The following is a 13612-nucleotide window of genomic DNA, read 5'->3' as shown; positions in this document are numbered from 1 at the left end:
TAAAGCAGATCAGTCCTGAGTGTTCATTGGAGGGACTGATGTTGAAGCTGAAACTCCAATACTTTGGCCACCTGATGTGAAGAGCTAACTGATTTGAAAAGACCCTGATTTGGGGAAAGATTGAGGGCAGGAGGAGAAGGGGAAGACAGAGGATGAGATGGTTGGATGGCATCACCGACTCGATGGACATGGGTTTGGGTGGACTCCGGGAGTTGGTGATGAACAGGGAGGCCTGGCGTGCTGCGGTTCATGGGGTCACAAAGAGCTGGACACGACTGAGCAACTGAACTGAACTGAACTCCAGCATGAATTCTCTGATGAACTGTAAGGTGTGCATTTTGACTAAAGGCTTTGCCACATATATCACATTTATATGGTTTCACTCCAGGAAGAACTCCCAGATGAATTCCAAGGTGTGCATTTTGAGTCAAGCACCGGCCACACACATCACATTTATATGGTTTCTCTCCAGTATGAATTCTCCAATGAACCGTAATATAAAACCTGTAACAGAAGGCTTTGCCACATAAATTACATTTATACGATTTATTTCCTGTATGAACTGCTTGATGGTTGGTTAGAGCTGAATGTGCATTGAAATCTTGATCACACTCATTACATTTGTAAGTTTTCACTCTAGAATGAATTCTCTGAAGAATTCCAAGGCTCACATTTTGAGTAAAGCACTGGCCACAAACATCACATTTATATGGTTCCTCTCCAGTATGAATTCTCTGATGAACTGTAAAATAAGATCTGTAACTAAAGGCTTTGCCACATACATTTAAAAAGTTTCTCTCCTATATGTCTTAACTGCTTGATGGTCAGTTAAGACTAAACGTGCACTAAAGGTTTACCACCCTCATTACATTTCTATGGTTTCTCTCCATTATGTACGTGTTGGTGAATTATAAGGCCCCAACACCAACTAAAGACTTTGCCACATTCTTACATTTGTAACGTTTCTTTCCAGTATGAATTCTCTGATGAATTCCAAGGTGTGAATATTGATTAAAGCATTAAAGATGGAAAGAACAATACTTCACAAATTCGTTCACTCTCTACATCCTTCTGAATGCATAAGGAAAAGTACAATATGTAAATATCTATTACTTTTTTTTAAATTTTATTTTATTTTTAAACTTTACATAATTGTATTAGTTTTGCCAAATATCAAAATGAATCCGCCACAGGTATACATGTGTTCCCCATCCTGAACCCTCCTCCCTCCTCCCTCCCCATACCATCCCTCTGGGTCATCCCAGTGCACTAGCCCCAAGCATCCAGTATCGTGCATCGAACCTGGACTGGCAACTTGTTTCTTACATAATATTTTACATGTTTCAATGCCATTCTCCCAAATCTTCCCACCCTCTCCATTTCCCACAGAGTCCATAAGACTGTTCTATACATCAGTGTCTCTTTTGCTGTCTCGTACACAGGGTTATTGTTACCATCTTTCTAAATTCCATATATATGCGTTAGTGTACTGTATTGGTGTTTTTCCTTCTGGCTTACTTCAATCTGTACAATAGGCTCCAGTTTCATCCACCTCATTAGAACTGATTCAAATGTATTCTTTTTAATGGCTGAGTAATACTCCATTGTGTATATGTACCAAAGCTTTCTTATCCATTCATCTGCTGATGGGCATCTAGGTTGCTTCCATGTCCTGGCTATTATAAACTGCTGCGATGAACATTGGGGTACACGTCTCTTTCCCTTCTGGTTTCCTCAGTGTGTATGCCCAGCAGTGGGATTGCTGGATCATAAGGCAGTTCTATTTCCAGTTTTTTAAGGAATCTCCACACTGTTCTCCATAGTGGCTATACTAGTTTGCATTCCCACCAACAGTGTAACAGGGCTCCCTTTTCTCCACACCCTCTCCAGCATTTATTATTTATAGACTTTTGGATCGCAGCCATTCTGACTGGTGTGAAATGGTACCTCATAGTGGTTTTGATTTGCATTTCTCTGATAATGAGTGATGTTGAGCATCTTTTCATGTGTTTGTTAGCTATCTGTATGTCTTCTTTGGAGAAATGTCTGTTTAGTTCTTTGGCCCATTTTTTGATTGGGTCATTTATTTTTCTGGAATTGAGCTGTAGGAGTTGCCTGTATATTTTTGAGATTAGTTGTTTGTCAGTTGCTTCATTTGCTATTATTTTCTCCCATTCTGAAGGCTGTCTTTTCACCTTGCTAATAGTTTCCTTTGATGTGCAGAAGCTTTTAAGGTTAATTAGGTCCCATTTGTTTATTTTTGCTTTTATTTCCAATATTCTGGGAGGTGGGTCATAGAGGATCCTGATGTGATGTATGTCAGAGAGTGTTTTGCCTATGTTCTCCTCTAGGAGTTTTATAGTTTCCGGCCTTATGTTTAGATCTTTAATCCATTTTGAATTTATTTTTGTGTATGGTGTTAGAAAGTGCTCTAGTTTCATTCTTTTACAAGGGGTTGACCAGATTTCCCAGCACCACTTGTTAAAGAGATTGTCTTTAATCCATTGTATATTCTTGCCTCCTTTGTCAAAGATAAGGTGTCCATATGTGCGTGGATTTATCTCTGGGCTTTCTATTTTATTCCATTGATCTATATTTCTGTCTTTGTGCCAGTACCATATGTCTTGGTAACTGTGGCTTTGTAGTAGAGCCTGAAGTCAGGTAGGTTGATTCCTCCAGTTCCATTCTTCTTTCTCAAGATGGCTTTGGCTATTTGAGGTTTTTTTATATTTCCATACAAATTGCAAAATAGCTCTGTGAAGAATACTGTTGGTAGCTTGATAGGGATTGCATTGAATCTATAAATTGCTTTGGGTAGTATACTCATTTTCACTATATTGATTCTTCCAATCCATGAACATGGTATATTTCTCCATCTATTAGTGTCCTCTTTGATTTCTTTCACCAGTGTTTTATAGTTTTCTATATATAGGTCTTTAGTTTCTTTAGTTAGATACATTCCTAAGTATTTTATTCTTTCCGTTGTAATGGTGAATGGAATTGTTTCCTTAATTTCTCTGTTTTCTCCTTATTAGTGTATAGGAATGCAAGCGATTTCTGTGTGTTGATTTTATATCCTGCAACTTTACTATAGTCATTGATTAGTTCTAGTAATTTTCTGGTGGAATCTTTAGGGTTTTCTATGTAGAGGATCATGTCATCTGCAAACAGTGAGAGTTTTACTTCTTCTTTTCCAATTTGGTTTCCTTTTATTTCTTTTTCTGCTCTGATTTCTGTGGCCAAAACTTCCAAAACTATGTTGAATAGTAATGGTGAAAGTGGGCACCCTTGTCTTGTTCCTAACTTTAGAGGAAATGCTTTCAATTTTTCACCATTGAGGATAATGCTTGCTGTGGGTTTGTCATGTATAGCTTTTATTATGTTGAGGTATGTTCCTTCTATTCCTGCTTTCTGGAGAGTTTTTATCATAAATGGATGTTGAGTTTTGTCAAAGGCTTTCTCTGCATCTATTGAGATAATCATATGGTTTTTGTTTTTCAATTTGTTAATGTGTTGTATTACATTGATTGATTTGCGGATATTGAAGAATCCTTGCATCCCTGGGATAAAGCCCACTTAGTCATGGTGTATGATCTTTTTAATGTGTTGTTGGATTCTGATTGCTAGAATTTTGTTAAGGATTTTTGCATCTATGTTCATCAGTGATATTGGCCTGTAGTTTTCTTTTTTTGTGGCATCTTTGTCAGGTTTTGGTATTAGGGTGATGGTGGCCTCATAGAATGAATTTGGAAGTTTACCTTCCTCTGCAATTTTTTGGAAGAGTTTGAGCAGGATAGGTGTTAGCTCTTCTCTAAATTTTTGGTAGAATTCAGCTGTGAAGCCGTCTGGACCTGGGCTTTTGTTTGCTGGAAGATTTTTGATTACAGTTTCAATTTTCGTGCTTGTGATGGGTCTGTTAAGATTTTCTATTTCTTCCTGGTCGAGTTTTGGAAAGTTGTACTTTTCTAAGAATTTGTCCATTTCTTCCACATTGTCCATTTTATTGGCATATAATTGTTGATAGTAGTCTCATATGATCCTTTGTATTTCTGTGTTGTCTGTTGTGATCTCTCCATTTTCGTTTCTAATTTTATTGATTTGATTTTTCTCCTTTTGTTTCTTGATGAGTCTGGCTAATGGTTTGTCAATTTTATTTATCCTTTCAAAGAACCAGCTTTTGGCTTTGTTGATTTTTGCTATGGTCTCTTTTGTTTCTTTTGCATTTATTTCTGCTCTAATTTTTAAGATTTCTTTCCTTCTACTAACCCTGGGGTTCTTCATTTCTTCCTTTTCTAGTTGCTTTAGGTGTAGAGTTAGGTTATTTATTTGACTTTTTTCTTGTTTCTTGAGGTGTGCCTGTATTGCTATGAACTTTCCCCTTTAGGACTGCTTTTACCGTGTCCCACAGGTTTTGGGTTGTTGTGTTTTCATTTTCTTTCATTTCTATGCAAATTTTGATTTCTTTTTTGATTTCTTCTGTGATTTGTTGGTTATTCAGCAGCGTGTTGTTCAGCCTCCATATGTTGGAATTTTTAAAATTTTTCTCCTGTAACTGAGATCTAATCTTACTGCATTGTGATCAGAAAAGATGCTTGGAATGATTTCTATTTTTCTGAATTTACCAAGGCTAGCTTTATGGCCCAGGATGTGATCTATCCTGGAGAAGGTTCCATGTGCGCTTGAGAAAAAGGTGAAATTCATTGTTTTGGGATGAAATGTCCTATAGATATCAATTAGGTCTAACTGGTTTATTGTATCATTTAAAGTTTGTGTTTCCTTGTTAATTTTCTGTTTAGTTGATCTATCCATAGGTGTGAGTGGGGTATTAAAGTCTCCCACTATTATTGTGTTATTGTTAATTTCTCCTTTCATACTTGTTAGCATTTGTCTTACATACTGCGGTGCTCCCGTGTTGGGTGCATATATATTTATAATTGTTATATCTTCTTCTTGGATTGATCCTTTGATCATTATGTAGTGACCTTCTTTGTCTCTTTTCACAGCCTTTGTTTTAAAGTCTATTTTATCTGATATGAGTATTGCTACTCCTGCTTTCTTTTGGTCCCTATTTGCATGGAAAATCTTTTTCCAGCCCTTCACTTTCAGTCCATATGTGTCCCCTGTTTTGAGGTGGGTCTCTCGTAGGGGTCTTGTTTTTGTATCCATTCAGCCAGTCTTTGTCTTTTGGTTGGGGCATTCAACCCATTTACGTTTAAGGTAATTACTGATAAGTATGATCCCGTTGCCATTTACTTTATTGTTTTGGGTTCGAATTTATACACCATTTTTGTGTTTCCTGTCTAGAGAATATCCTTTAGTATTTGTTGGAGAGCTGGTTTGGTGGTGCTGAATTCTCTCAGCTTTTGCTTGTCTGTAAAGCTTTTGATTTCTCCTTCATATTTGAATGAGATCCTTGCTGGGTACAATAATCTGGGCTGTAGGTTATTTTCTTTCATCACTTTAAGTATGTCTTGCCATTCCCTCCTGGCTTGAAGAGTTTCTATTGAAAGATCAGCTGTTATCCTTATGGGTATTCCCTTGTGTGTTATTTGTTGTTTTTCCCTTGCTGCTTTTAATATTTGTTCTTTGTGTTTGATCTTTGTTAATTTGATTAATATGTGTCTTGGGGTGTTTCACCTTGGGTTTATCCTGTTTGGGACTCTCTGGGTTTCTTGGACTTGGGTGATTATTTCCTTCCCCATTTTAGGGAAGTTTTCAACTATTATCTCCTCAAGTATTTTCTCATGGTCTTTCTTTTTGTCTTCTTCTTCTGGAACCCCTATGATTCGAATGTTGTAGCATTTAATATTGTCCTGGAGGTCTCTGAGATTGTCCTCATTTCTTTTAATTCGTTTTTCTTTTATCCTCTCTGATTCATTTATTTCTACCATTCTATCTTCTAATTCACTAATCCTATCTTCTGCCTCTGTTATTCTACTATTTGTTGCCTCCAGAGTGTTTTTAATTTCATTTATTGCATTATTCATTATATATTGATTCTTTTTTATTTCTTCTAGGTCCTTGTTAAACCTTTCTTGCATCTTCTCAATCCTTGTCTCCAGGCTATTTATCTGTGATTCCATTTTAATTTCAAGATTTTGGATCAATTTCACTATCATTATTCGAAATTCTTTATCAGGTAGATTCCCTATCTCTTCCTCTTTTGTTTGGTTTGGTGTGCATTTATCCTGTTCCTTTATCTGCTGGGTATTCCTCTGTCTCTTCATCTTGTTTAAATTGCTGAGTTTGGGGTGTCCTTTCTGTATTCTGGCAGTTTGTGGAGTTCTCTTTATTGTGGCATTTCCTCGCTGTGTGTGGGTTTTACAGGTGGCTTGTCAAGGTTTCCTGGTTAGGTAAGCTTGTGTCGGTGTTCTGGTGGGTGGAGCTGTATTTCTTCCCTCTGGAGTGCAATGAAATGTCCAGTAATGAGTTATGAGATGTCTATGGTTTTGGGTTGACTTTGGGCAGCCTGTATCTTGAAGCTCAGGGCTGTGTTCCTTTGTTGCTGAAGAATTTGCTTGGTATATCTTGCCCTGGAACTTGTTGGCCCTTGTGTGGTGCTTGGTTTCAGTGTCGGTATGGAGGCGTTTGATGAGCTCCTGTCAATTAATGTTCCTTGGAGTCAGGAGTTCCCTGGAGTCAGGGTTTGGACTTAAGCCTCCTGCTTCCAGTTATTGGTCTTATTTTTACAGTAGTTTCAAAACTTCTCCTTCTATACAGCACCATTGATAAAACATCTACGTTAAAGATGAAAAGTTTCTCTACTGTGAGGGTCACTCAGAGAGGTTCACAGCGTTACATGGAGAAGAGAAGAGGGAGGAGGGAGTTAGAGGTGACCCAAATGAGATGAGGTGGAATCAGTAGTGGAGAGAGTGGGCTAGCCAGTAGTCACTTCCTTATGTGCACTCCACAACTGGACCACTCAGAGATGTTCACGGAGTTATACAGAGAAGAGAAGAAGGAGGAAGGTGACAGAGGTGGCCAGAAGGATAAAAGGGGGGATTGAAAAGGAGGGAGACAGATCCAGCCAGTAATCAGTTCCCTAAGTGTTCTCCACCGTCTGGAACACACAGAAATTCACAGAGTTGGGTAGAGTAGAGAGGGGTTAGGGAGGAGACACAGGCGACCTGGTGGAGAAAAAGGAGAGTCCAAAGGGAGAGAGAGCAGTCAAGCCAGTAATCTCACTCCCTAGTGAAAAATGGGTCCTGAAGATTGGGTTCTTAAAGGTACAAAATTGGTAACAAATACATAAAAGCAAAAATTAAAAATCTAGAGTAGAGTTTGGAATTTCAAAAATACGATGTTAAAGAAAAGAAGGAAAAGAAAGAGAGAAAAAACGAACAAACAAAAACAAACAAGGTCATGAAAATTATAACTAAAATACAGGTACAAATTTGATAACTAATACCAAAAAGCAAAAATTAAAAATCTAGAGTAGAGTTTGGAATTTCAAAAATACAATGTTAAAAAAAAAAGAAGAAGAAAAATAAAGAGAGAAAACAAACAAACAAACAAAAACAATGTCGCAAAAATTATAAAAAAAAATACAGGTACAAAATTGATATCAAATACCAAAAAGCATAAATTAAAAATCTAGAATAGAGTTTGGAATTTCAGATATACAATGTTATATAAAAGAAGAAGAGAGAGAAACAGAGAAAAGAAAAAGTCACAGAAATTATAAAAAAAAACTATAGGTACAAAATTGATAACATATACCAAAAAGCTAAAATTAAAAATCTAGAGTAGAGTTTGGAATTTCAAAAATACAATGTTAAAGAAGAAAAAAAAAACAAGGTCAAAAAATTATAATATATATATATATGAAGTTTGCTGAAGAAGGAAAAAATAGGGTGTTTTTTTTTTTTGCAAAGTAATAGGTTATAAAAGTGAAAATTAAAAGAACAATAGAGGACTTAAAAATTTTTTTTTAATTAAAAAAAAAAAGAAAGAAAGAATGATAGTAAAAATAGTAAAAATATATCTAGGACTTTCTTTGGTTTTGTTGTGAGTATTGCACGTTCAGTTCATTTTTGGCTAGTTCCTTGGTCCGACTTATATTTCTCAAGATCTATAGGCCCCTTCCTATGTAGTCCGTAGTAACCACAGGGTTTAATCTATTGCCTGTAGCTTCCAAGGCGTTTCCCTCTGTTATAACTTCTTCTATTTGCTGGTCTCTTCAGTGTCTGGTTTCTGCCCTAACACAAAGGGGATGGTGGAGGACACTTTTTTTTTTTTTTTAGGCTCACTTGTTCAGTCGCACTGTGGGGAGGGAGGGAGGGATGCTGCAAACAAATAACACTGGCGTGCGCTCGCAGTGCCTCAGACACACTGGGTCTGCCCCCGCTCACGGCGCATGTAGCCTCCCTGCCCACACTGCTCGGGCTCTAGGTTGTTCCACCGAGAACAATCCGAGGCCGGCCCTGGGCTGCATGTACCTCCCAGGTCCAAGTCGCTCAGGTTCAGGCACTCGGGTAGCCCTCAGAGGCGCAGACTCAGTTGGGCCTGCGTTTTGTGCTCTTCCCAGGTCCAAGCAGCTCAGGTGATGAGGTGTTTGGTGAGTGCCAATGCTGCCACTTATCGCCTCCCCACTACTCGGTTATCTGGGTGTAAAACCGGCACACCTTCTCAGGCAGATGTTGACCGTCCAGACCCCCAAAAACTTTTAGTTAGCAAAGAAGCCTGCTTATAGTTTTATAGATAATGTCTCTCTGGGGCTGCGATTGCCCCCTTCCGGCTCTGGCTGCCTGTCACCGGAGGGGGAAGGTCTGCAGCCGGCTATCTCTGTTCAGTCCTTTGTTCCGTGCGCGGGCCTGGTGGTGTCTTAGGTTAGGGCTGGCTTTTTGCGTGGTAGATATCCCACAGTCTGGTTTGCTAGCCCAAATTATTTCGCTCAGATAGCGCTCAGGGTATTCAGGCCAGATTCTTACTCTAAGCGATGCAGCCCACGTCGCGCCTCCCTGCCCAGCCCCCGCCTGCTAATGGCGTGTGCAGGCGTCTGCGCTCCTTCTCCGCTGGGGGAGTTACCGTAGGGCTCGCAATCTGTGAGTTTTAATTGTTTATTTATTTTTTCTCCCTGTTATGTTGCCCTCTGTGCTTCCAAAGCTCGGCACAGATTTGGCAGTGAGAAGGTTTCCTGGTGTTTGGAAAGTTCTCTCTTTTTAAGACTCCCTTCCCGGGACAGAACTCTGTCCCTCCCTCTTTTGTCTCTTTTTTTGTCTTTTATATTTTTTCCCACCTCCTTTCAAAGAGTTGGGTTGCTTTTCTGGGTGCCTGATGTCCTCTGCCGGCATTCAGAAGTTGTTTTATGGAATTTACTCGACGTTTAAATGCTCTTTTGATGAATTTGTGGGGGAGAAAGTGTTCTCCCCATCCTACTCCTCCACCATCTTGGCTCCTCTCCAATATCTATTACTTTTAAAGAACTACTAAACCAGGACCATAGGGGTAGAAAATAGGAAATTAGATATTTCAAAAGGTTGAAATCAACTTTATAAATACTCAAGCTCTGGAAAAACTCTTTGTGTATCATGTAGTGGACAGATCACCTGAAGAAAGGACAAGTTTAAATTCCTAATGCCAATCATGAGGCTTTTCTTGTCTGAGTCAACAGGGCTTTGAGCTCAGTCACTAAAAACGGGCTACCAAGAGGCATACAGAGAAAATGTAGAGACCCACCCCCAGGGCAGACCCCAAACTTCAGAGGCAAGTTATCCTTAACCACAGAGAGCATGTTTCTGAGGGTCTCTATCATCACATCCCGGTACAAGGCCCTCTGAACAGGGTTCAGGCATTCCCATGCCTCAGGAGTGAATTTGATGGCCACATCCTTGAAGGTCAACTGTCCCTGATATGAAAATACATTTCACCAATAGGCCCTGAGCAGAGTTTTTATTTTCACACAAAAGGAGAAGAAGAAAAAGAGGTAAGGATCATTTCAGTAGAAATAATATTCTGATAATTCAATGGAAAGCTATTTGGAGCCAATTCTTAGTCTCTAATTTCCTACATTAAATATTGTTTCCAAAATAAATAATGAATCAAAATGAGTAAAGTTGGGACTTTCCTGGTGGTCCAGTGCTTAAGACCCTGCATTTCTGCTGAAGGGGTTTTAGGTTCAATTCCTCCTCAGGAACTAAGATCCTGCAAGACGAAACTTGCAACCAAGAGGAAAAGACAAAAAATATTAGTAAACTTGATTTCATGATTTAAATAGACAATGGAAAGACTAGAAAAAATGAAAAGAATTTAAAAAAGGAAAAAAAAAAGAAACTGAAAATGAAGAAAAAAGATAAAACAGACAATGATATGAAACACCATCTAGTCCTGAGATCTCTTTCTGAACGTTCCATTCCATTCCCAAACACTTAAGTTTTCAAGGAGATGCTCATTTAGTTTTAAATGTACTGTAAAAAGTCAGAACTGATTCCCACTCATTGGCCTCTTTTGCAGATTTTACCGTGTACTGTACATGTTAATACCTGAGGTCCACATACAGCTTCTTTACCCTGGTTGACTGAGAGCAGACATCGCATGCAGATGGGCCCTAAACAGTCCGTACTACCCAACAGCACTGAGACCCCGTCTTCTACCCATGGGTGAGAAGCCCTGCCCAGGACGGTGCCCACGGGAGCCTCCTCACAAGGTCCAGGTCACCAGGTCATGGGGAGACAGGATCTAAGTCGAGACGACAGGCCCTGAGGGAAGGCCCTGGGTGAGTGTCCATGTACAGTAGTCAGACAGGACACTTCAGAGTCAGACACGATGAGCCAGTCTTGAGAAGGGCATTTCAGGAAGGCAGTGTGAGAATCCACTGAGAATATGACCCTACCTGAGAAAGAGCCATGCCTGACTCCTGCTTTTTCCTCTTCTGGGCTTCTTTGTCCATGAGTCTTCACAGTTCTATCATGAAAGTGGAAAACATGCTGTTTAATGCTTAGGATCAACACACCCCCTTCCTGAGCCCCAACCACACACACAGGGAAGCCCTCACCATGAGGAACACACAGTCCCCTGTGGCCACTGTCTCAGGAGGGACTCAGGATGGTCAACTCCCGCACAGAGTCCAACATGGGACTTTCCCACACTGTCCCTCAGATCACACTTCCCTCCTGATGAGGCATCATGCACACAGCAGCAGGGGGCACCTCCACTCACCCCACGATGCCCTTCAGGTCACACAGCAGGCCCTGGTCCAGCCCCACTCGGAGCAGAGCGCCCTTCTCTCCCCCAGGGCCTGATCTCAGTCTCAGAAGTGGAGGCTAAGAGCCCTGGTGCTCAATGCAGGATCCGGATCAGAATCATCTGCGGCTCTGTGCACATTCCTGGGGCGAGGCCCAAGAGAACCTGAGGAGTCTGTCTGATGAGGGAGGGGTACAAAACATGCCTGGACCCCAACACATACCTTTCAGTAACAGCATTGCAGGCGGATTCTTTACCAGCTGGGCTACATTGCTCAAAACAGGTTCCAAATCTGGAAGAGCATCATGTAGGGCCTCAGTCTGTTTATTTGTAGCTAGACCCAGAACTTCAGTGTTTCGTACTGCAGCGTCTATTAAGTCTTTTATCTCAGTTATAGAGTTAATCTGTTTTTTAGTTTTGTTAGTATCCTTTAGTCATACGGGTGGCTTCCTTGTCCCTCAAGAATCAGAGTGGAGCCTAATTTAACTAGTAAGTCCCTTGAGTTAAAAGAGAGGTGACAGGCACAAAAATCGATGTAGAAACCACTGACCATTGTTGGAGCATGAAGGGGGTTTCTGGAAAGTGGGCCTGTGTTGGTACTGATGTTCCGATTATGTGTTTTTTATGGTTGTTAAAATTTCCAGCCCTTCGGGTTAAGACAGAAAGCTCTGCACTGGTGTCCGAGGAATTCCATCTCGGCCCCCGCTTCAGTGACCCCTCGAGCTTCAGCACTAGTCATATACACGGTGCTGTAGGCAGAGCCACTTGTGACCTCAGGGGCCCTCAGTGTTGGGAAACCATCCAAGGCCGAGGGGCCCCATGGATCTCTGGTGTCTGGGGCATTCCCTCCTCCAGTTCCCTAGCTGTCTATAAAAGGGCGAGTCTGCCACAGTCTCTCCTCCAGTGCCCTTCTGTCCACACAGGGCACCCTGGGTTGGTCTGGGTACCTGTGGGCTTTGTGGTCCATCATGGCCAGCTTGGCCTGCAAAGACTGACCTCCCCTCTGGTGGTCTCTAAGTGGACAAAGCTACAATCGTCATTTCAGGCCTTTGTGTATTTCTCTGGGAATGTTCAGCCTTTTCAACCATGTCCTTATTATCAAAAACTGAATAAGCCACTTGGAGCAAATCGCTCAGAGGGGTCTGGGGACTAGCAGTTGCTTTTTGAATCTCGCTCCTGATGTCTGTGGCAGGGTGGGCTATGAAATGCATAGCCAAAAGGGCCTGTCCCTCGAGGGAGAAGGGATCCACACTCCTATATATATATTTTGTCTATGCTCTGTCTTTGTTGCTGTGTGGGCTTTTCTCAGCATGGGCTTCTCACTGCAGTGGCTTCTCTTGTTTCAGAGCGCAGGCTCTAGGGCCTGGGCTTCAGTAGTTTCAGCTTCTGGGCTTAATTGCTCCATCAAACATGGGATCTCCCTGGATCAGAGATAGAGCCCATGTGTCCTGCATTGGCACGTGGATTCTTTCCCAGTGAGCCACCAGAAAAGCCCCTGCTATATATTTTTTTGAAGCTGCTACCAACCTCTCTTGAAATGCTTTCCGATTTTCATCTCACCCCTTTTGTACTACCTGCACTTTTTCATAATGGACAGGTTTTACTGTAAGTGTTTTCACAACCTCTGTTAAACAGTCATGTAGCCGCGGATCTGCCTCAGGGACAGTGGCAGTGCCCCCCACCCCCCGCGTGGCCCTGTTGGGCTTGGGCTGCCACTGGGTCAGCACGGACCCTACCTGCCTGTGGGAGAGTCTGCAAATTTCCCTCTGGATGAGATCAAAAGATCTCATTAACTGGGTAAATTCCATCCTGAAAAGTTCAGGGTTCTCAGCAAAATGTATCAATTTATCTTCTGCTGACTATGGACAAGGAGATGGACAAGGAGAAAGGCAGAGAAAGATGGACATGGAGAAAGGCGCTTCTCACAGAGGCGGAGCCGTGGGGCAATTGGTCCGTAACTTACACGCTGCAGGTGCTGTCTGGGCTGAGATTTGGCCCTTGGGCAACTCGGGGTACAGAGAAGGAGCTCCTGAATCTAGTGGGCAGTCTCCTCACCCTTGGGTGCCCTTGACTCTGGGCTAGTGGCCTTGACTGGAGCCCCGGCTGAGACAGTCCTTGCCATTCCCATCCCTCGAGCAGTAGTTAGCTATCCAGAAGTTACGTTCCTGTGTCCCACTTCAGTGTGCAGTTTAATCAGGACTTGTGCTTACAGCTTTGGATGTTATCCCTTCCGAGTAGTCTCTCAGCCAGGTGTGAATGGCTGAGAAACTGTCCCAAAGGAATAGTACAGAGTGTGTGTCCAGTGGCATTGACAGGGAGCTTTCAGGACTGGTTTGGCTGCAAATTGGAAGTAAAGGGTCAGGGGAGGAGGGTAAATCCTGGAAGTTGATTCCCTTCATTATCCTTGTGCAGGATGTTGAGAATACCTCAT

At 41.6% G+C, this 13612-nt stretch overlaps 1 protein-coding gene across 1 annotated transcript; it reads right to left on the bottom strand.

The window, feature by feature from the left end:
- Nucleotides 1-9484: 9484 nt before the first annotated feature.
- On the bottom strand, nucleotides 9485-10846 carry LOC132342766 (zinc finger protein 677-like). The gene is made up of 2 exons (XM_059877349.1): nucleotides 10832-10846; nucleotides 9485-9847 (listed from the first exon to the last, which is right to left on the bottom strand). Exons 1-2 carry the CDS (start codon nucleotides 10844-10846, stop codon nucleotides 9584-9586), a joined length of 279 nt encoding a protein of 92 aa, XP_059733332.1. The 3' UTR covers nucleotides 9485-9583.
- Between the last annotated feature and the right edge of the window lie 2766 nt (nucleotides 10847-13612).

The sequence above is a fragment of the Bos taurus genome, chromosome 18, assembly GCF_002263795.3.
Source record: "Bos taurus isolate L1 Dominette 01449 registration number 42190680 breed Hereford chromosome 18, ARS-UCD2.0, whole genome shotgun sequence".
NCBI lineage: Eukaryota > Metazoa > Chordata > Mammalia > Artiodactyla > Bovidae > Bos > Bos taurus.
The sequence above is the reverse complement of the archived record's forward strand: the minus strand, read 5'-3'. Positions and strand labels throughout refer to the sequence as shown.